This window comes from Mchenga conophoros, linkage group LG19 (assembly GCF_057382185.1).
Source record: "Mchenga conophoros isolate Kocher_MC1m ecotype Shallow Benthic linkage group LG19, M_conophoros_male_GT1.1, whole genome shotgun sequence".
NCBI lineage: Eukaryota > Metazoa > Chordata > Actinopteri > Cichliformes > Cichlidae > Mchenga > Mchenga conophoros.
In genome coordinates this window covers 31691384-31714392 of record NC_140544.1, presented here as the reverse complement: position 1 = coordinate 31714392, position 23009 = coordinate 31691384, and the positions used below count along the sequence as shown (strand labels likewise).

Below are 23009 nucleotides of genomic sequence, written 5' to 3'. Positions count from 1 at the left end.
TCACCAGCAGTCACTTCTTTGGTTCTTCAGTGGCTGACTGTTTGCATCAGATATTGCGCTGTCTGAAGGTTTATTTGAATGTTATCCAAATGGCCTGGCATCTTTTGTTGAAACAGCACTGCCCTGAGTAATAAATGACACCGTGACCCTGGACAGGTCACAATTTCATAAAATATTTAGCCAATAATGCAAAATTAAGCACTAGTATGTGATCAGATCAGGCATTTATTCACAACATATAGCAGAAATAATCAAACACTTAGTGCAACAGATGCTGCTTCAACTATAGTTTGAGGCATACATAATGTGATATGCTGATATAAATAATGCTAACTCAAAATCATTGTGTAAAGAAGGAACTCATTAACAAACCAAGTGTCAATTCATGGAAGCTAAAAGAAAAGCAAATCCTCATTATCTCCAGTTGTGTCTTGCCATTATGCCACTTATGAATTCATTTGGGGCTTAAAAACTTTGTCACTTTTTAGAACCCAGAGGATTACCCTGTTATCACTTTTTAAAGGAACTATTTCCTCAGTAAAAAGCAATTTCAGTTATTGTTGTCACAGCAACAGTTAATGGGGGAGCTGGATGTTAAAAAAAGAGTTTTAAATATCTAATTTCTGCCTTTTATTATTTTATCTTTTTATTTTATAAACACGTGAATGCTTTTACTTTAAGTGAATGACAGTTAGAATCATATACTTATGTAACCTTTATCTTACATATATAAACTGTAATTTTATGGGCAACAGATTAACCTTCAGTCCTGTTTTTTTCTTTTCTTTTTTTTCATCTTAATTTGCAATGCATATTTTCTTGGGTGCGTCCTGGACACAGGCAGGTCAGCAGAGTTCCAGTTTAGTGCATCTTTTGGTTGCTAGTGTTGGAATAAGCTGGTTAATAGTTCTGACCATGGTGGAGAATCAGATAGTGGATATATTTTAGCAATAATAGGCTATTTAACTGAAACAAAGTCCACTCTAGAAGGACAAAATGAATAAGAAAAGATACTTTCTGGATCCTCCAGAGATCAAAGACTACCTGGTCAAAGGAGAAAGGTTTACCAAGTGGTCAGAGGTGAGTGAATATTGAAAAAAATTAAGCTGTTGATTCTTGAATATTAACCAGAGTGTTTAGGAGTTTAAATATACATCAGTAAGTGTTGCTTATTTTCATTCTCCTGTGAGCAATACAGCCTTCTCTGTGAAATTACATGGTTTTCATCTGTTTTTAAAACACTAATCATTAATTTCTTATCTAATAACTTAAATATAGCTACAAATGCAGTTTAAATATCAGGTTCAGTATCGGCACATCGCCAAAAAGCATCTCTGTTTCACGGGTTCCATCTCAAACAATTACCAGAACCACGTCAAAGATTATTCCTCTATAATGTTGTACGGTCTTCATCTTATGATGCACACTACCCTTAGATGACTACTGTTGTCAATCAGCTCGATACAAGAAGTACTGAATAAATTTGTCTCTATCAAGGACTCAACCAAAACCGTTCCTGTCACCATGAAGATGGATCCAAAAGGGTTTTTCGTCTACTGGATTAACCAAAGCAAGGTGGGGAAAAGCCAGCAGCATTCTGATGTGTGGGTAAAATATATGTGATTAGGATCTGCTAAAGGTGTGAGATATGTAAGCGCATCATTCACCACCTTCTGGCCTCAGCAGTCTGTATAGATTATCGATCAGTGCTGATGTGGGCTCACTGTCCTACTGTGCTGTGCAGCTGGACTGTGATGCACTCAATGAAGGTGTCTAGCTGTGTTTACTCTTCATCTCTCTTTCTCTTCTCACTAAACAGGCAAGGTCTTCTTTAAATGTGCTACCACAGTTAACCAAAACTAAATTTTAAGATAAAATAGGTGTAAAAAGCAAATGTTGGCTGAAAAAATTACAGGTGCTCAAAAAACTAAATAATATAAAAGAAATGTCTTTGCTTTCTTTTTCTTAATTTGGTCATACTGGTCACCACAACTAAAAGCAGGAGGCAGTGATATAGGAAATCATATTGTTATTGTGACTGTGATGTCTACATGTTCTTCACTTTGTCTTGTGATATCTTTCATAATAGCTTCTCAAATGTTCCCCCTGATGATGCGCCTCAGATGAAAACAAAACAAAATGGAAAAAGAAAAAAATAAATAGAGTCAGGAAAATATAATATAAAATATAATAAATAAGAGAATACATTCAACAAACAAACAAAAATCCTTAAGTAGCACTTTGCGGATCAATAATAACAGAGATTTAGTTATTACCAAGTAATAATTCTGTAATTACACCAGTATTAGCTATAATACTGGGAAACATGCTTAGCTAAATGTCACAGTTTCCCCAAAAACCATCTAATTTGTTTACGGGTAATAACAGAAGAAAAATGTAATATCTACCTCTGGCACGCTGACCCTCCTCATGATCAACACACAATATTGTTAAGTAACCATGTTTCATGACCACCCCATCACTGCTGCTATTACAGATGTATTGTCTGTTGAAAGTGAACAGGAAACAACAAGCTATCCCTACTTTGTAAAAATATCAGAATGAACTTGGCATTTATTTACTCATTTATAGGTTAAAACAGCCCTACAATATTCCCAGCCTTAAATAGCTTGTTTATTAACTCACTTATTTTACTGATGGGCAACGTGTTTTTTTTTCTACTTTGCTAAAGGGTGAGTTGTATCTAATCCATATCTGGAATGGTGCCTACACGTTGAATTTAGTATCCACGATGATTTCTTGTCTCTTGTTTCTAGGAGACAACATTCCTGGATGTTGCTACCATCAGAGATACCAGAACAGGAAAATATGCAAAACTTCCCAAAGTAAGTCCATTTGTATTATTTAATTTGTGGCGTTCACTTTGATTTAATTGAGCTTAATGATTGTGCTCTGTGTGGAGGAATCTCTCCAAGCATGCAAATATATCTGTCGAGTCCTTTGTTTGTCCATTAATATTGACAGACATATTTGCATTGCAAAGAGAGAAAAAAAAGCGCCGTGGACGCATGAACCCAGGCTACTCCTCCACAGAAACACACAGATGCACTGGCACGCAAACAAACATAAACACACACCCTACGACAGGCTGAGTCATGGCGGGAGATTTCTGTGAGCGAGTTTCGAGTGAGCTCCAAAGCTGTCAGCTGTAGTTTCGTCTCTTTTCCCACTCCTCGCTGGCCTCCGCAGAGAGCTGCATTATGCAGCTGTCATCATCCCTTACGGGAGGGAAATCTGAAAAATCTGTTCTCCTTAGGGAGAATGCATCATCACAGATGGGGTGCTGCTGAAAGCACATCCTCATCTTTTGGTCCCTTAGGACTTTTTGGGAAAGCTGCTCCAATGCTGACGTCAGGCGTGCATAGAGAGGTGATTGTAAAGCATCATACACAGGAAGGCAGCACATGTGTGCTTGTGCTCTTCATGACCGCCTTGTGTGTGCGTATATATAAGCAAGTGCGCGACTCTCAGTGTGTTGTGCATATGTTTGCATATGCTGGTCAGCATATTTGCATGTGTCGAAGCACCTTTCAGGTGTCCAATCTGTGCAGACAGCAAAGTGCTGCAGATTTAGATTTGTTTAGTCAGCTAAAACATGAAATAATAAATTTTATTTGTCCACAGCACCCAAAGGTCCGAAATGTGTTTAATTTGGATTTCCCGGACAGCAACCATCTCGCCAAAACCCTGACTATCGTCTCGGGTCCAGACACGGTGAACCTGACCTATCATAACTTCTTTGCCTCAAAGGAAAAAGTGACACAGGTAATAAACCGCTGTATCTGTGTAGTAGCTGTTCCCCTTTGACTGTTCAAACACAGCCAAAGGCCTCTAGCCCTTATACCACTGGAGCCTTTGCTTCTTCTCCCTCCCAACCCCTCCGACCCCTCCCTTTCAGTCTAAATTAGACTCTGTGACTCCAACATCCAGATTTAATCTGCTGTAATGAAATCTCAATAGTGCTTTGTTCAAATACAACATTCACTGCTCTCATTTCCTAACCTAACTCTGCATCAACACCCTCTAGTGGTGAGCTTGTGCATAGACGCTTATGACCTTTTAAGCCAAACTCATGCAGACACCGAATTTCATGCAGCACCTCTGTTTATTTTTGTGAATTTAAAAAAAATGCACATTAGAACTGGGCGGACGACATTCTTGCGATCACCTACAACGCTGCAAGAAACAACGCGTGCAGGCAGGTCTTCCTGGATAAAATGTAAGTGAACATCATCACGTAATCTACAGCTTCTAGATGATGAGGGAACATAATACCATGCAATCACATCATGCGCTGGATAACACGTGCTCTGGGAATTCTAATGGAAATACTATTAAATCTTAGATATGTCCGGCTTTCTCTTCAGACCAACAAAGATGGGAAGATCCCAGTGAAACAGTAAGTTTCAGGACAACCACATACTGGTTCATTTGTTCAGCAGATACCTGTGTTTCCTACTCAGTTGTTCACTATGTTTTTTCAGTATTTACAAGATGTTCCCTGCGGATAAAAAGAGGGTAGAAAGTGCTTTGGCAGCAGCACAGCTCCCCAAAGGAAAGGTCAGAAAATAAATCTCCTTTCGAGTGGAAATACATTTTAAATTTGGACTTTATTCTTATCTAACTTAATGAAAACAGTTTGCGGTTTTCTGACAACCCGTCTGCACATTTTGTTTTGTTCTTCAGTATGACACCATTAAGCCTGATGTTTTCACTGAGACTGCCTTCAGGAGCTTTATGACACACCTCTGTCCTCGGCCTGAGATCTATGAGATCTTCACTTCCTAGTGAGTAACCTGTAGAAGTGTCCTTAACTGATCATTGTACAGCCTGAATATCACACACCTACTGTAGCTGTAGTTATGCTTTATTCATAATTAGTTTGTTATTGCATTTACGTTTTGAAACTTCCACAAATTGTCAAGCAAAAAATAAATAAATAATAATAAATTTAATGGTTAGTGGTAAACCTTCTTCATCTGGTGTTTAAATCTACTCGTTTCAAAAATGATGTCATTGTCTGTTCAAAATGTATGAAGCAAAAAATTGTCCTAGTTTGACAAACTAAAGTTAGAGGTGCCTCATGTAATATGCTGGTCTTGCACTGCCAGTCTGTGCTCCAGCTCGTGCCTCAGCAGCCTTGCCTGAGCTAAAATGGCAGGAAATTGGCCGTGATGGGGATGAGGAACCTTATGGGCATCGCTGATGCTTTTATTTATTTATTTACTTGTATTTAATCATGAAAAAAATCTGTTTTAAGAGAGTGTCCTGGCCAAGAAGGACAGCAGTGCAATCATAAGTTGCATAAATTAGTTGCACATACGCACGCATGTATCCAAACCCATACAGCAAGTAATAAAGAATATCAGAAACAAAGGTAATAATATTCAGGCAAATTACTGCAGCCTGAAGTAAGTGCAAGTCCAAGATGTGATTGTCTCGCTGTGCCCCGCCCTCCAGCTCCACCAAACCCACCATGACGAAGGAGAATTTCACCAAGTTCCTCAACGAGAAGCAGAGAGACTCTCGGCTGAATGAGGAACTGTTTCCGCGTCTCCGGCAAGATCAGATCAAGGCACTGATTGACAAGTATGAGCCCCTGTCCAATAATTCTAACAGAGGTGAGATTCAGCGGTGGTCACTTTGCTATGCTGAGGATGGAATAATGGGCACAATCACCCTCCTTATGTTTTTGCTTCAAATGGTCTCTTGTTCCCATCTCCAGGTTTGATTTCTCCAGAAGGTCTTTTATTCTACTTGATGGGTCCAGAGACATCAGTGGTCATGCAAGACAGTCTGGCCAAGTCTCAAGACATGACCCAACCCATACCTCACTACTTCGTCAAGTCGTCACACAACACATACCTAACAGGTCAGAAAAAAAAGAGAAATGGATATGATTTCTTTAAGATGCTGCTTAACAATGTGCCTTATTTTTCATTTTTCTCTCCCTGTGCAGCTGGTCAGTTCTCAGGCGTGTCCTCCCCAGAGATGTACCGCCAGTGTCTGCTCGCCGGCTGCCGCTGCCTGGAGCTGGACTGCTGGAAGGGTAAACCTCCAGATGAAGAGCCCATCATTACTCACGGCTTCACCATGACCACTGAGATCCTGTTCAAGGTTGTTGAACATACTCATGTGCCCTCAGTCTCCCACCCTCCAAGTATTTGAAATTTTTCCTCTGCAACTGTTCACATTACCATATTAGGAATATTCCCACCTTTTTAATGTCGTGCTGAAATGTTAGTTTTGGGGTTACTGGAATTTTTTGGCCACAACTAATGACCATCCACCAGTGCATAGAGCTGATGTAGTTAAGTACACCTACATTATTATCTTTTCTTGTCTTCTATATAGTATAGAAGATAAGGAAAAACGTAAAGGGTCCACTCTAATATTTTGCAGCCTTTACAGAAAGGAAAGAATGGTAACGATAAACAAATTTAATATTCAAATTTCTAGTATTATTTTTTTGGTGTTAAAAATTGTGATCAGAAAGCGACGGCTGAGTCCAAGTAAATGACCGTCACCATTTTCCTGCCAGCACATCTTGAATGTGCAACATCTAAGCTTCTTGCACACCAAAAAGCTGCTCACACTTATCTTTAATTCATGCTGAAGAGAACATTCGAAACACGAAAGTGTAAGTACACAGTAACACACAAACACACTGATAGGCCATTCTCTTACACTCAACACTTCCATATAAGGGCAGCAGGAGATGAACAGCCCCAGGCCGAGGCACAACGTGCAGGTTCAGTTCAGCAACATCACAGCCTCTGCAAGAAACACCTCTGCAGTTTGACACAATGTTCATGTTTTCATAATTTTTATTTTAGTGAGCTTGTTTCTTTTTTGCTCTGCGTCTCATTAACTTCTTGAAGTTTTCTAATGTGCTATTGCCAGTTTCATTTCTTTAAATTTAAGTCCAAAAGTAAAAATCCACTTTTACAAAATAACAGCTAAAAGGCCTCTTTTTGTGACACTTGACAGGACGTGATAGAGGCTATTGCAGAGAGCGCCTTCAAGACCTCACAGTACCCCGTTATCCTCTCCTTCGAGAACCACGTTGACTCGTAAGAGCCGAGCTTTAAATAAAGCCGTGTCATAACATGCCATTGATGCTGCTGTTCTGATGCACGTATCACGAATAATAACAGGCATTAATGTGATTTCTTCCAGGGTGAAACAGCAGGAGAAGATGGCCAACTACTGCAAAACCATATTTGGTGATGCCCTGTTAACAGAGCCACTGGACAAATACCCTGTGAGTGAGTACACTGCTGCAGCACAGCCAGCTGTCAAAATAACAGATAAAGTTTAGATGCTATCATGCTACGCTGGGTGACTCGGATGAGTTTCGCTATTTAATCACAACGACATGAAGGCAATAAATGGCAAAGTTCAAGTTTCACTGGTGTGTTTGTTGTCCTCTGTCTTGTATCTGCTGTAAGAACCTCTCAGATTCCCAGAAACAAAGTCTGTCAGCTCCTCTTAGGCCTGCATGTGTTTATATTCCTGAGGCTGTGTCTGTTTAACTATCTTAGATGGTATTAGGGACAAAACCAGTGTTTTAGAAAGGTCGTCAGCAGACAGTTTGAATCCAGGCCTCAATTTTTGAAGTATGAAAAAAAAGATGTTTATTTTATATGTTGTTAATTTTATGTTTGTTTGTTTGTTTGTTTGTTTGTTTTTAAAAAAGGTTTAAGTAAAGGCAACAAGCTAAATGGGAGAGTGACCATCCGGCTTTTTATCAGTGTGCAGACAATAAAGGCAGCTTTCATGATGGTATTTGGGCTAAATTATTGAAGTGAGGTAATGTCAGTGAATGCAACATTAATGTAGAGGATGCATTCAGGTTTTCGATGCATCCAAATGCCTGAATGCTTTTTTCTTTTAGAAGGTCAAGCAGTCCCTGTGGCCATGCATATGATCACATGATGACCTGACTGTCTTAGGAAAATTAAACACAAGCTTTTAAAACAAATTCTTCTACTATTACTACTATTAAAATAATAGCTATTATTGTTGATTATGTGTAGAAGAAAAAGGTTAAAGTCTGCACCTTTCCATTTACTATTTTGTATTCTTTTTTGTTTTCTTTTTTTTTTTTAATTTAATTGTAATTCTGAAAATTTGGAGGAGTATGTTTTTGAAAATTGAGCAAAAGGCAAAATAAAAAAAGGTAAATAAATTAATAATAATAATAATAACAGTTTTATTGTATTTTACTGTTAATTAAAATACTAAACAGTCTCTCCAAAATGCAGCCCAGGATAATAAATAAAAACTGCATAGCAAAGAAATAGGAAGATGTAATCGGAGTATGGCTATACCATATAGTCCACTATGTGAATGTCTTTTTAAGTTAACCTGTCAATAACAGCCATTCATTTCATTTTTTATTTAACTTTTGTGTTTAAATTACACGTATTTGTGCATATGCAATGTTAATAAATGAGGGCCATTGCTTTCCACTCAAAACAGCTTTCCTTTAATGACAGACTACATTTGTTTCATGCTCAACAGCCAAACAAAAAACAGACTAAGTTGATTAAATTTAGCAATGACACTTTGAACATTAAACAACTTTGATGTAAATCCCTCTGAAACAAAAGTAAGAGTATAAGTTTGATGTTTTCTGAATATAATCGATTTTGTCATTGTTTAAACTTCTTGTTTGTGTCTCTAACATTCAGCTGAAGCCGGGCCAGCAGATCCCCAGCCCGTCTGAGCTCCTGGGTAAGATCCTCATCAAGAACAAGAAGGGCAGCCATGAGAAACCGGCCCAGAATAAGAAAACTGCCGCAGCAGCCGCTGACCAGACCGCAGCCGCAGCTACGAATGCCCAGGCCCCGAACGCCACTTCCCAGGATGAGGCCAACCCAGCAGCAACCACCCCGGAGAATCAAGATGAAAATGAAAAACCACAAGGCAAATTCAGTTATACTCCAGATTTAGACGTGTGATTTTATTTCCAGGTGTCACTGACACTGTTTTTATGTGTTTCACCAGAACCGGAAGCAACTGTGGAGGAAAATGAGGAGCAAGAAGACACAGAGGAACAGGATGAGGAGAAAATGAAGACATCAGATGAGGTAAATACTTGTTTTACATCATTTGTTCCAGCCAGGAGAGTCCAAATATAAGTTAACCTCCTTTTGACGTCCCGCAGGGCACAGCTGGACAAGAAGTAACAGCATATGAGGCCATGTCATCCATAGTCAACTACATCCAGCCCAACAAATTCATCTCCTTTGAAAATGCCAGAAGTATGTCTGCAAACAACAAATTTAACCTAAATTCAAACAAAACAGGTACAACTCGATGTAACCTTGGTAACGTGTCATTTTCTTCTCCCTTCGCAGAGAAAAACAAGAGTTACGCCATCTCTTCTTTTGTGGAGACCAAAGGGGAGGCAATGATCGCCAAGAGTGCCGTTGAATTTGTTGAGTATCCTTTAGGAGTGCATCACATGCTGTCATGCTCGACAAAAATGAAAACCATTTAAGTATACGACAAATTTATTCTATGCATTCAGTTTATTGGGGTCGGGGGGGGGGGGGGGGGGGGACACGGAAATATAAATAAATGATTCCCTAACTGTCTACCTAAGATATAATAAGAGGCAGATGAGCAGGATTTACCCCAAAGGAACAAGAATGGACTCCTCCAACTACAATCCCCAACCTTTTTGGAACGTTGGTTGCCAGATGGTGGCGCTCAACTACCAGACGATGGGTAAAAATGGAGATATCACACTTTAAAATGCTCAGAAATATACCCTTTGTGAATGTTTGGAACTGTCTACCGTTCCTGTTTAAATACAGTTTTCTGACACACTGATGACACTGTGTGTTTTAGTCATTTAAAATCTATTCTGTTTATTCGCCACAGCAGGTCAGTGTTGCACCTTTTTGTGCTGCACAGGCCTCTGTTCGCTGCCTCCCTTTAAGCTGAAGACAAGTGGCGTGAATGGGCTGTTTGTGTTTCACTTACAGATTTCCCCATGCAGCTCAACATGGCCCTGTTTGAATTCAATGGCCGAACGGGCTACCTCCTCAAGCACGATGTGATGCGTCGCAATGACAAGAAGTTTGACCCTTTCTGTGACAGGATTGACACCGTTGTGGCGAGCACACTGACCATCAAGGCAGGTTCACGACCCTGTTATTACAGAGTGTCTCTTTCTTTAACCATCAGTGTGGGCTCCTATTATCTGTGGAAGCTGAATGTCAGAGTAATTGAGTTTCAAGCTCCATCTTTTCATCATTCTGCATGCAGAGAAACTCATGAAGAATTAGTGCAGTATGTGTATAACAGATGGCTGTTTTGGCTTTGGGAAGTTTGTCCATGTTGTCCTTGTGTGATATCTTAATAAAAACATAATTTGCTTCATATAGGAGTCCAGCTGTTCAAAAGTCCAGACTTGTATATATAAGTCGTCCAATCATATCTACTTGTCTCCATAGATCTATTCGGGGCAGTTTCTGGCTGACAAGAATGTAAAAACAGGGGTTGAGGTGGAAGTGATTGGGCTGCCAGGAGACCCTAAGAAGAAATACCGCACCAAGTGGTCCACGACACCCAACGCCATTAATCCAGTGTGGAATGAAGAGCCATTTGTTTTTGAGAAGGTGAATAAAATACCATGTAAACATTTTCAGCCACTCCTCAGTCTTCATATTTTGATGTGAAGGCAAAAACAGAGCTTGTACAATTATAATGAGCTTGAAAGTCAGTATTTGGTATGAGCACCATTTTTCTTCATCACATCCTGAACTCTCTTTGACAGGAATAGTTCTTCAGGCTCCTTGAAGGACATTCAAAACTCTTCTTTGGATGCTGCCTGCCTTTTGTTCCGATCTCTGTTAAGACGATCCCACACTGCTTTAGTAGGGATGAAGGTTCAAGACTGATAGTGTTTTATTGTGTGTTTGGGGTCATTGTCATGCTAAAAAAATGAAGCCATTGCCATTTAGATGCTTACCAGATGTTGCACCTCCCTCCTGACCTCCTCCATCCTTTTCACACCTTGAGTTAGATACCTGTATTATGCTTGAATGGTTTATACATCAGTGTTAAGCATCTTAACAAAAACACATATACACACAAAAGCATTCCTCTGAAAATGCCCAGGTACAAGGACAGGATCGAAAAGGAGTTAAAAAGCAGCCGGTGTCCAAAGAAAAATGTTGAAAGAAATTCAGAAAGCCTGGAGAAATCATACTCAAGACCACTTTAAAATATTACAAGAAATTCTGGCTCCTTGATGAATAAATGAATGAAATGATGTGTCACTAACATATCTGTTGTTGTTTACATGGTTAGATCTTGCTGCCAGAATTGGCATCTTTAAGAATCGTTGTCCATGAAGAGAATGGCAAATTTGTGGGACACAGAATCATCCCTCTTGATGCCATCCAGTCAGGTCAGCGAAGCTGAGAATATTTGAATTCATACTTCATTTAATATACATAATTAAAGCAATGAATCACTCTAGGCCTCAGAACATTTGCCAGCTTGTTTTAACCAGCTTCTGCATCAGGCAAGCTGCTGCCTTGCTTTTATTTCACCAAGGTTTTATTTTCATGTCCTGCAGGCTTCCACCACATCTGCCTGCGCAGTGAGAGCAACATGCCCCTCACTCTGCCTGCTCTCTTTGTGTACATTGAGGTCAAGGACTACATCCCTGCTGCCTTTGCAGGTGCTTAGCCTTTTACTTTGTGTTTTTGCAAAAGAAGAAAACCTCTGCTGCGAGTGAATCCTTGTTGCCAGAGTGACAGTTAGAGAAGAGAAGACTAATGTAGTTTGGAAGCATTTTTGTTTTCTTCTTTGTCTTCGTACCCACACTTATGTTTGGTTTAAGAATAAATCATTGTACACTCATTAAAATGGTTTGTTTTGCAGATTTCACAGATGCCTTATTTAATCCAACAAAAGGCACAGAGAAGACCACAAAACCTCCCAAACAGGTAAAAAAAGAGAGAAAAAACATCATCAGCAATACCTTTGGATTTCCAGTAAATCCTAACAACACTAATTGAGTTCCTGGAATATAACCACTTGCTAGATTGTTATGTTCCTGTCCTTTTCTTCTTTTACCCCCACAGTCATCTTCTGACTATGTGTCTCCCTATGAGTTGCCTCTTGGAGCCCAGCCTCCCGCAGACCAAGCTAAAGAAAGTGAAGCCCCTGCTGCAGGTAATGAAGCTTTAGAGGATGACACTTCAGATCTTGCATTGCAAAGATTTTGAGCTTGTCTGTGGCTCACACAATTGGTCTCAATGCTGGTGTATTTGAAGGTGCATTTAATCACTTCCTCCTCTAGAAAAAGCTGCATCCGAACCTACACCGCCCGCTGATGCCACTGACCAGTCTCCACCAGCAGCTGGTGCAGAAGAAGCTAAAAAGGAGGAAGAAAGCAAGGCAGAGACCCCTCAAATTCTCGATGAAGCCCCAGCCGATGCAGCACCAGATACAGGAAGCTCCAGATCTGAAACCCTTCCTGAAGCCTCTCCTTCACCCGAGGAGACCAAAGCAAGCCCGGAGCCTGAAGCGGCTCCTGAAGCCAAAGAAGAACCGAGCACCGAGTCTTGCACAAACCCCGAACCTACATCTGATAAAAAAGAGGAAGCCAGTGCAGCTGCAGAACCTGCTGAAGCGCCTTCTGCTGCGGCCGTTCCCTCTCCAACAGTTGCAACCACCGAGTCTGCAGGATCAGGTGACTCATCTCAGCCGCAGACGGGCAGTGAAGGTAACACTGCAGCACTTCATGTGCTGCACTCATCATAGTTTTCCTTTTGTCAATACACTCTGGATAAAAGCGCTCTGACAAGGATAATACAGAACAATTTAGAGTTATTTTTTGTTGAATAGATTCATTATAATTGCATATCCAGTGCTGAAAAGTAAGAAGACTTCACAAAAAAAAATCCCCTTTGTGTTTGTGCTGCAGAGCCTTCGACTGTGACTACTGAAGAACTGACACAGCACAAGAGCTATCAGAAGGTCATCAAGCGTCAGGAGAAAGAGATAAAAGAATTAGAAAAGAAGTATCAGAAAAAAGGCGAGGATCTGATTCAGAAATACTCCGACTCTTTCAAGGCCCTCAAGAAGAAGGTTTCAGTGAAGAAAAAAGAGTAAGGGGATGTTTTCCTTCCCAAATTTGTTTTCAAAGAGCTTTCCAGAGTGAATCTGCAGCTATATATTTTAGCTAGGGTGCTTGACAAAAGAGCTTTTGATTATCCCGCTGGAAGGAGACAGTCCTGTTTCCTGCAAAGCAGCGCTCAAATCTCCACAAATTAATAGTGACTCACTAATAATGTTGCTGTTTTTGGATTAATAAGACTATATTTAGAAACATGAGGAGTACAGCTACAGTTAATGTGCGTTTCTAGCTGACACTGACTATTAAGATGAGGATGAAGAAAATGAGTGTCTGCAGTGTTTGTCACTGAGCTGTCAGAGCAAACCAAGTGTTACTAAAGGCCAAATAAGCATTTTGTATAGTATTTTCTGGAAGCTCATGGTTGTCAGCTATGAAGGGCAGTGGCTGTTAGTCAATAAACTGTATTGCCCACACATACTGATTTATTGTGTCATGTTATTTTTTCACCAGGGGAGGTGACAACACCCCTGAGTCCAATGGGAAGACAGAGCGGGTGCAGGAGCTGAAGGAAAAAATGACGTCTGAAATAAAAACACTGTTTGCTGAGCAGTATGATCAGATGAAGAAGAAGAAGGAGCAGTGTGCAACAGAGGTTAGTGACACTGAAGGTGACAATAAACACATTACACACATTGCAGCCAGATACTGTGCTTAAAGGCGCACTAATCAATACTGTCATAATTAACAGTGAACCAAATGATTACTGCTGCAAGTAAAAGGTCCCCTCAGCTCTATGGAATATTTCAGGATCTTATCTGCTCATTATTTTGGTTTTATGACTCACAAAACACCGTGTTTGTTCAGTGGCTTACTCGCTACGTGACACAGGCAGCTGTTTTCAACTCCAATCAAATCTATTGTGTTCCACCTGCCCAAATACCAAACATGAGCCAGACAAGTATAATCACTAAATACTGTAAAGCCATCGTTTCTATGTGTGCTGGAAGACGGTGAATTAGGAGATAAAGGAGATTGGCTATCAGGGTTATACTAACTCAGTTGGACAGAAACATTAGTCCAGAGAAACATGACACGTATGTCTCTTGATTATATGAATACAGTTACCACTTTATAAGGCACACACGTCCTTTTGCCTTCATATTTTCGTCTTGTAATAGATTCAAAAAGACATTTAATCCATACTGACATGATAGCATGACACAATAGCTTCAGATGTCTCAGCTGCACATCCATGATCTCCCTCACTGTTATGTTCAACCAATAACCAGTTTGAGATCATCTGAGCTTTGCGACATTGTGCGGTATCCCGTGGGAGGCAACCATGCCGATCACACTGTGGTCACAGGGATGGACATTGTCAGCCACCAAGTGTGCAAAGAAAATATCCCCCAGACCTTCATCACTACCAGTAGCAGCCTCAACTGCATCATTCAAGTCAGGATGGATCCATGTTTTCATGTTGTTTATGCTACAAACCAACAAATATCTGAGCAGAAATCAAAAGTCATTAGACCAGGCAGCATTTTTCCAATCTTCTGTTGTTCAATTTTGGTGAGCCCATAAAAATTCTAGCCTCCATTTTCTGTTCTTAGCTCATAGAAGTGCACCGGGTGCAGTTTTAGGCTGCAAATGCTCTCCTGTATGGCTTGCTTGAGATGAGCCGTTATTTGAGTTATTATTGCCTTCATTTCAGCTAAAAACTGTCTGGCCATTCTCCTTCGCCCACTGGCATCATCAAGTTATTTCCACCCAGAAAACTCACTGGCAGATCGGCATTTTCCGAAATACTCACCCTTTCCATATTTAAAGTTACTTAAATCACATTTTTCCACATTCTGATGCTCAGTTTGAACTTCAGTAAGTTTTTTTGACCATGTCTGCATGCCTTAGTGCACTGAGTTGCTGCCATGTGATTGGCTGATTAAAGTGGCTCGTGAGTGTAAATCAGTTAAGACATGATTTACCCCAATTTAAGTAAAAATCAGGATGCTGATAAGACATCATGAACTCGTTCGGTGATATTATTTAAACGTAATCTGCTTTGAAAAATAAAATATTATTTTTATTTTGCACGGTGATACCTGTGAGGCCTGTTTCCAACGTTAAAAGAAGTAGGCTTATATGGTAACAATGCTATGCATTTAACACTATTACTAGATCTATAATGTTAATGTTTGGAGCTGTTGCCTTCCTACTGTTGTAAAGTGTTTCTAAAAGGCATCAAACGGGTATGATATTCACATCCTGTCCTTACAGTACAAAGTGGCTTATAAAAGTAACAACTGAAAGACAAACTCTTCTCTGTGTGCTCTGGTCACCCCTACAGCCATTAGTCTCCTCACTCTGAAATCTCTGTTATATATTTACCTGTTCACCTCAGATTAATGTCCATGATTCAGGATGTAGTCACTATTTCCTCTATGGGCTCTCCTCGTTGTGTGTTTGGGATCATGGACAAGCAGAGGCTTTATTAATTACACACCAACTGGATTGCTGTTACTAATAGTAATCAATCTATATATAAAGAATCCGCTTGACCCCAGTTTTTGCACAGAAGCAAACATTTTCATTCACATTGTTACTCACAGCTATTCACATCTCATGAGTTGGAGCTTCATCCTTACTGTGACTGCACCATCTTCTTATTGTGTTGTGACAGAGACTAGCCAAACTGTTGGAGATGGCCATGGAGAAGCACGCCATTGAACTGAAAACCCTGGAGAGGTGTGAGCACACATGCAACACATTCAGGACATGATGCGCACATGAAGGAGCAGAAGGCTTTGCTGAGTCCATCCAATCTGCCCCTTCAGACTTTGCCGTGACAGTCTGTGTGTGTGTGTGTGTGTGTGTGTGTGTGTGTGTGTGTGTGTGCCATTTGAGGTGAAATATTTGACATTTAGCAAAGAGAATACCTCAAATAATGAATGAATCACCTCAGCAGGCGGGTCTTCCAATGTCCTTGGCTGGGCTTATGGTGTTATATCTGTGTGTGTGCATCATCCCAAGTCCCCAGCTGGCAGATGGTTATCTCAGGACAGCCATTATCCAGCAGGTGTTTAAACAGCAGTAGGGAAGCAAAGGCAGGCTTGATCATCTACCTGTCCACTCAGGCACAAAAACACAGCATTCAAGCGTTCCTTTCACTATAAAGATAAGGTCACATAAGACACACACAGCCCTACAACTCTTGATTAAAGGAGAAAGGGTGTTTATAGGGTCACTTTTCAGTGTCAGATTTGAGATCCTCACATGTTCCCTTTGTCTTGCTCTGCAGCGAAACCAAAGAAAACAAGAAAAAAGCCAATATGAAATGTTCGTCCACAGACAAAGCAAAGTAAGTTCACGACATTCAGGTTTTATTCATCACTCTAAGTTAGTTACAATTTATTTTAGAAAGACAAAAGAATTAAGAGAGCGAGAGTGAAGATCTGAATTTTTAACATTTTGTACAAGATGATTAATTAAAGATAAATTTATTCATTCAGGCTGAAAAAGGCAATGAGCACTGAGATGCTGGATGAAGCGAGTCAGTCGAATGCTGCCGTGAGTACAGAAGTTGTTTCAAAGTGATCTAACACAATCAAACTTTTTTTTTAGTTTGTGTGCAAAATAAAAGGCACTGTTTGACATTTGTGGTCATCTTTTTGCTAAAAGCTAAGCTGAACGTAACACTACAACCAGAAAAAGGGTTACCGTAGCCTAGAAAAAGGAAAATGAGGGAAACACTTTACAGAGGTTCTCAAATTTACATTAATCAGTAACTGGACTTTTTTTTAGTTTTGTCATTCTAATTAGTTTATATTTTTATTTTGTTTTGACTTTTTGGTTTTAGTTCAGTTTATTTTGAGTTTCAGTTCTTGTAATTATTTGTGTATTGAGGACAAATGTCAGAGGCAAGATGTAAGAAAAGCAGAACAGATATTACATTAAAAACAGAACTTTTTAGAGCAGTTGACTCAAAGTCTGATACATGTCCAGACTCTCAATAAAAAGCTTCATAAGGTAAGTTTTGAAAAATAATTTCACCAAATGTACAAACACTAAAACTAAAAGGACATTTTCCCTATATTGTTATTTTATTTTAGTTAATTTGCTAAGCTTTATTTTTTTAAAGATCTAGTTTTAAGTTTCATTTTAGTTAACTATAACAGGCTTGTACTAGTAACCTTTCTTGTTACCTTTAAACAAACACCTGCTAGCTGTTTCCGCTGTAATCTGTTGTTGTCTTATGCTAAGTTAAACATTTAGATTTTTATGCTAAGCTAAACATTTAGCCTTTTAGGCTAAGCTAAACATTTAGCCTTTTATGCTAAGCTAAACATTTAGCCTTTTATGCTAAGTTAAACATTTAGCTTTTTATGCTAAGCTAAACATTTAGCCTTTTATGCTAAGTTAAATATTTAGCTTAGTTGCAGCTTTACTGTACATCTGTGGGCACTGGCTGAGACAGGCTAAAGCTGTGACATTCAAATCATGAATGTTACTTTGTAAAAAAATATATATTTTTATTATTATTAAAGGAAGATAAAAGCAATGACATTGGAAAAATAACAAAATAACACAACACTGGCAGCAATGCAACTTAGTAATGAAAAATGCTCTCTTTCAAGGTAAAAACCTTAAGGATTTTCTACTTCTGGAAATAAAATTTGAAGGTTGAGTTTTACTGTGGCTTTCTATATACTTGCTAACACACTGTTGGCTAGTAACCGCTGGCATTCTGGCAGGAGATAACCCTGCAAACCATGTGAGAGTGCCAACTGTTGTACTTTCTAGCACTAAAATAAACATGAAAGGAAAGAAGCTTATACTGCAAAAAAGGCAAACAGGAGAAGGATCGGTTAGAGTTTTGCTATGTTCACAGATGAAGAGGTCATTGCTTTGAAACTGCAGAGCCAGAAACCTAGGGGGCCTTATGTTTGACTGGAAGGCTGAAAAATTTAAAGGAAGACCTTATTTTCACAATTTTACAGTTTTTCCTATTAATTAAGCTCTCCACCATAGCCACTCTGTAATTTTACACATCTATCATGTAGAAAACTAAGATGTATTATTGAAATTGCACTATTGCAGGGACCTAATGTGTAGTTGAACATAGACAGAAAGGGGAGTTTCACTCGTCTGGCCCACTTAACCGCAGGCTTTATGAGGCACACGGTGTAAAATGAGCTTAACATCCCTGTTTTTAGTAATTTTCATGTACTCACGCATTACCAGTACCAGATCACATATAATTTAGCTGTGTACCTATTGTTAAGAATGCCAAGATTTGAAGAAAGCATGGAAAAATAATACCCTAGGCATGCTAAAGCCTTTCTCTTTCACACAGCTGTAGGTACACCCACACACGCTTGAACATGCACACACATTAACTCACAGCAGGCCACGCATACACAAACTTACACACGCTTTCACCCAGTGAGTAAAGTGCAGCGGGCCCTGACCATAGGCCAGGCTTGTCCATTACTCAGAAGCTGTTTACAAGCTAATCCATGTGTGGTCGATGACTCACTGAGCTTTGCTTTTGTTCCTCCGTTGGCTCATCAAGATTCAGGCATGATGCATCGGGGTTAAAGACTCAGCTATTTCACTCTGCTCCTCTCAGATCGACTCAGTTTAGATGGCAGAAATCCCCCCCTCACTTTCATCCCTCCACACATTTGGGTCACATTGCAGCTGGTGTTGATCTACTTAATCAACATTTCCCCATTAATTACTGCAGATATTTATAACACAATCACTTGTTTAATCAGCATAGGCTCAGTATTGAATGCACAAGTCCAGTTGGGGGATCTGTAATCTAACTCGACAAGTGCAACCTGTGACTTAACTGTATTGATTCTCTCTCTCAGGTTGCATCCATAGATCCCACGGGTACATATGAGCAGATGAACTGCTTATATAGACACGCTAACAGTCTTTATCGCAAACTTGATACCACATGCACATTCCCATTTGCTCGCACACACTTCAAAACCACAAATCGATAGTGTTTTCCACTTGCAACATGTTTTCTGCTTTGTTGTATTGTTACAGTCTTCAGATTACAGTCCGCAGCAAGAGGCTCTGATGAAGAAACAGGCTGCTACACTGGAAGAAATCAAGACCTTGACCAATCAGGTACACACAAGAAATTCAATTAAAACGGAAATTATTGTTTTTGACAGTCCCATTCCCCTGGACCAGCTAACTAATACACTGGGGTCCTATGCCAGCCATCTCTCTTATACCGTTAGAAATCTTGGAGTAGTCCTGGACAGCTCACTCAAGTTAGACAAACAAGTTGCCTCAGTTGAGAAAACGGGTTTTTACCAGCTACGTCAAATCTCCAAGGCAAAGCCCTATATTCCACATAAAGACCTTGAAAAGCTTATCCATGCCTTCATTACTTCGAGACTAGACTATTGCAATTCTCTGTACATGGGCCTCCAATTCTCTCTCCTCCAGCGTTTGCAATTAGTTCAAAATGACGCTGCACGCCACTTAACTGGCACCAGAAGGCATGATCATATCACCGCAGTTCTAGCCACTCTACACTGTCTCCCTGTTAAATACTGTATCATTTAAAATCCTTTTGTATACTTTTAAAATGTTAAATAACTTGGCGCCCAGTTACCTAACCTTCCACCGTGTCTGCAGTTGTGCAACTCTAACTGTTTTTAATTGTTTTTAACTTTTTTTGTTGCCTTTGATGTAATCTGCTTTGCTACCTTGTGTGAAGCACTTTGATGGACACTGTCCTTTTGAAATGTGCTATAGAAATAAAATATTGATTGATTGATTGATTGACACAGTAACACCAGGGCACACTGGTTTTATTTTTTTTCTCTTAGAAAAATGAAACTACACTTGCACACCTTATTCGTGTTTCCACTAAATCTGCATATTTGTAAAAACCTCTGACGACAGCCAAAACAGTCATGTTTACCAATAGAAACTCTGAGAGGTCCTTGACTCCTGATCTTTAGAAATGACTATACTTTATTACCTGATTTTTGGGGGACTGTCACAGAAAAAATAAATACATGTCCTTGCATTCTTTGGCAGTTCCAGAGTCCTTTAAAAAATTATTCCCAACGCTGCATAAGTTCTTACGTAGGTCTGCCCATCAGTGAGTAAAAATTAGAGCATGTCGCTTGTGTGTGAGCTAGCATCAACCAAGGGTACTCACCCATTATTCCATGTCACGCACACTGATTGGGAATAACCTTGTGACCGTCTGCCTAATTTTGTGCTGGTCCCGCTTTTGCAGCCAATACAGCCCTGACCTGTGGATGCAACTACAATGGGTTGTCGACCAGTACCCGACCTTGATAAAGATAATGATAGAGATTTAATGTTTTACACTGTACTTGCAAAATCACAGAGAGAATTTACACAAACCTTACCTTCACTGTACCAAGAGTTTTTTGGATTTTTCTGTCCAAACAAATGTAGTGTAAATCTGACTACATTGATGGACTTATAGGCATCTATAATCCAAACTGAGCCAACCACCAAATTTTTGTTTTTCAACCACACTGCCAACCACGGCCATCTGTCCTTTCAGTGGATGTACGTAATGCTGCGGCGTGACACATCCAGTTTGGGGGATGCAGAAAGTACACATCAAGCTCCCACCGCTGTAAATGATGTCAGAATGTTTTTTATGACAATACTTTGCTTAGGATTGGTGAAATGTTGGCAGTTATTATTGTGAAAAGAGGTGTGAGAAGACAGCTTAGACACTGACGTGCGAATGCCAGATGGACAGTGTGTTTTTATGTCTCACTAGTAGTATTAGCTTGCAGATAGAGTTTTCAATATTGCGAGAGGCGGGGGAAGGAATTCAAGTGAGGCTTTAAAAACAGATGAATGAAGAGAACTGAATGTGAGCTAATGTATGCAGCTGTATTTAACATACTTACTGAATATTGAGACACTTTTTTTCCATATTGGTAAATCCCTCACTCTTATTTGCAATCAATCAGTCAAACTTGGGTATAAGCCAGTTGAGGTCGATCTTTAGTTTTACTTGCACGAGCACAGAAAATCATTCTCTAAAGATTATGATAAGCACCTGCCTAAAAAGAAAAATGTGTGAAATCATGAAAATGTCAGCCCATTCTCTTGATAATCCTCTGACTAACCTTTGGCCCCTTGTGTTGGCAGCTCAATCAAGAGGCCCTGAAGGAGCACGATCAGAAAACAAGATCGCTGGCACGAGAAGTGCGAGAGGCCGTTAATGTATGTGTGGGGGCGCACTTCCCTGAGTTGGTCGACGAGGTCGACAAGAGTGGGGGGGGAGTGGGCTTCTATGGAGATGTCTTCCTAGGTTAGATGTGCCTTTTGATTACCTCTCTCTGTGTAACTCTGCTATAAATGTTTTTTTAGTTTTTTCACTTTTATATCTGCTTTCAAACTGTTACATAACCTATAATCAGGGCGCGGATATGAAATCGTAGAAGATTGCTTAATGAGAGGTTCTCAGAGTGAAGTTGCAATTTAGTTGTGCTAATTCATAGGTGGGTGTATACTTTGGGGAGCTGATAATGAGGTTTTCACAAATGTCCAGGTACTCCAAAATTAGATGATTTTGAAAAGATTTTTTTTAGTTTCTATTTAACTCTTTATTTCTGTTTCTTTTCACCATTAAAAAACCCCCACCCTAAATTAGGCGACAAAGTGACAAATATCTTGCAGATGTGGGCTCTGTAGCTCTAAAAGCCTTAGAGAGGTGCTTGTGGTCTCCTTTCTGTTCTCTTAAGTTAAAAATGGGACTAAATGTAGATGCAAAAATGGGTTATCAGAGTCTGCAGGGCTGAGCGAGAAAATGGCACATCAGTTTGCATGTGTGATAAGTGCTCGCTTGGACTCTGTGATGTAGCCACTACATATGTTTTGCAAAATTAAAAAACAAACAAAGGTAAATTTGCTTTGTAACAAGCTTGAAGCTCCTGTGACATCAATTCCACGTATACGGCACATCCTGTATTGCATGTAAAACATGAAAGTTTGGAAAATGTAGACGATTGCTTATAATGTGGCTCAACCTATTTTTAGTGTACTCTTTGGATTTTCTCCTATTCTATTCCTGTGATGAATCGATGATTAATAAACTTACAGTTACTCGAAATATGTGTTATTTTTCTATCACTAAAACTGCTACATCTTTGAGGTTGATTTGTTAAATTTCTGAAGGGGAGGTTTGTCTTTCTTAGCTAATCCCTGAGATATTATATTAACTGTAATTTGTTGAAGTTAAGTGATTATCATACTGACACATAGCAAAATGATATGAATCATCATATGAAAAGCAAATGAAGCTGAATCAGTGACTGGAACTTAAGTAAAGAGGTGATGGGAAATGAGGTTAGGTATTGTCTGCCAGTAACCCTTTCTCTTTTCTCCTGTCCACTGTCTCTCTTACTCTTTGCGCATTGCTTCAAACCTCAGTGTAATTTTGCACATTATAACCTGATTCACAATACCACATAATTGCTATGTGATGGATCACGTGCTCTCTTAAAACCAGAGCTATAATAAAGGCACGTGAATCAGAGATAATGCAGGTAGTCTGGGTAAAACTAAATAAATAAATAAATCCGGAAATTGCAGGGTTTCAGCTTAAATTTCAGCTACTTATGCACTGTATCCTGTGAGAGTCATTTTTTCCCCTCACGTGTTTACACGCATATGCATGCATTTATTAGTGAATGCAGCTTTTCTCTGACTCATCATCCCGTGCAATCTGTCCATTCATTTGATTTCCTTTTCCACGCGACACCCTTCTTCTGAATCAAATGACATGAGCGACATTTCAAAGTGGGGGATCTGGATAAATCTCTAGGAGACACAGCTTGTGCCCGAAAGTCCT

The 23009-nt window shown here is 39.7% G+C and overlaps 1 protein-coding gene across 1 annotated transcript; it reads left to right on the top strand.

Annotated features, from left to right (window-relative positions):
* The first annotated feature begins 585 nt into the window (after positions 1–585).
* Positions 586–22253, top strand: plcb2 (phospholipase C, beta 2). The gene is made up of 32 exons (XM_085257621.1): positions 586–1080; positions 1498–1575; positions 2778–2846; positions 3646–3786; positions 4161–4240; positions 4367–4420; positions 4506–4581; positions 4708–4808; positions 5482–5642; positions 5747–5893; positions 5981–6138; positions 7012–7094; positions 7201–7285; positions 8718–8952; positions 9034–9116; positions 9194–9290; positions 9387–9471; positions 9635–9759; positions 10020–10171; positions 10491–10655; positions 11350–11449; positions 11621–11725; positions 11929–11993; positions 12132–12222; positions 12350–12775; positions 12977–13160; positions 13640–13781; positions 15810–15874; positions 16428–16487; positions 16639–16696; positions 19190–19273; positions 21305–22253. The coding sequence occupies exons 1-32, from the start codon at positions 997–999 to the stop codon at positions 21470–21472; spliced, it is 3807 nt and encodes a 1268-aa protein (XP_085113747.1). The 5' UTR covers positions 586–996; the 3' UTR covers positions 21473–22253.
* Positions 22254–23009: the final 756 nt, after the last annotated feature.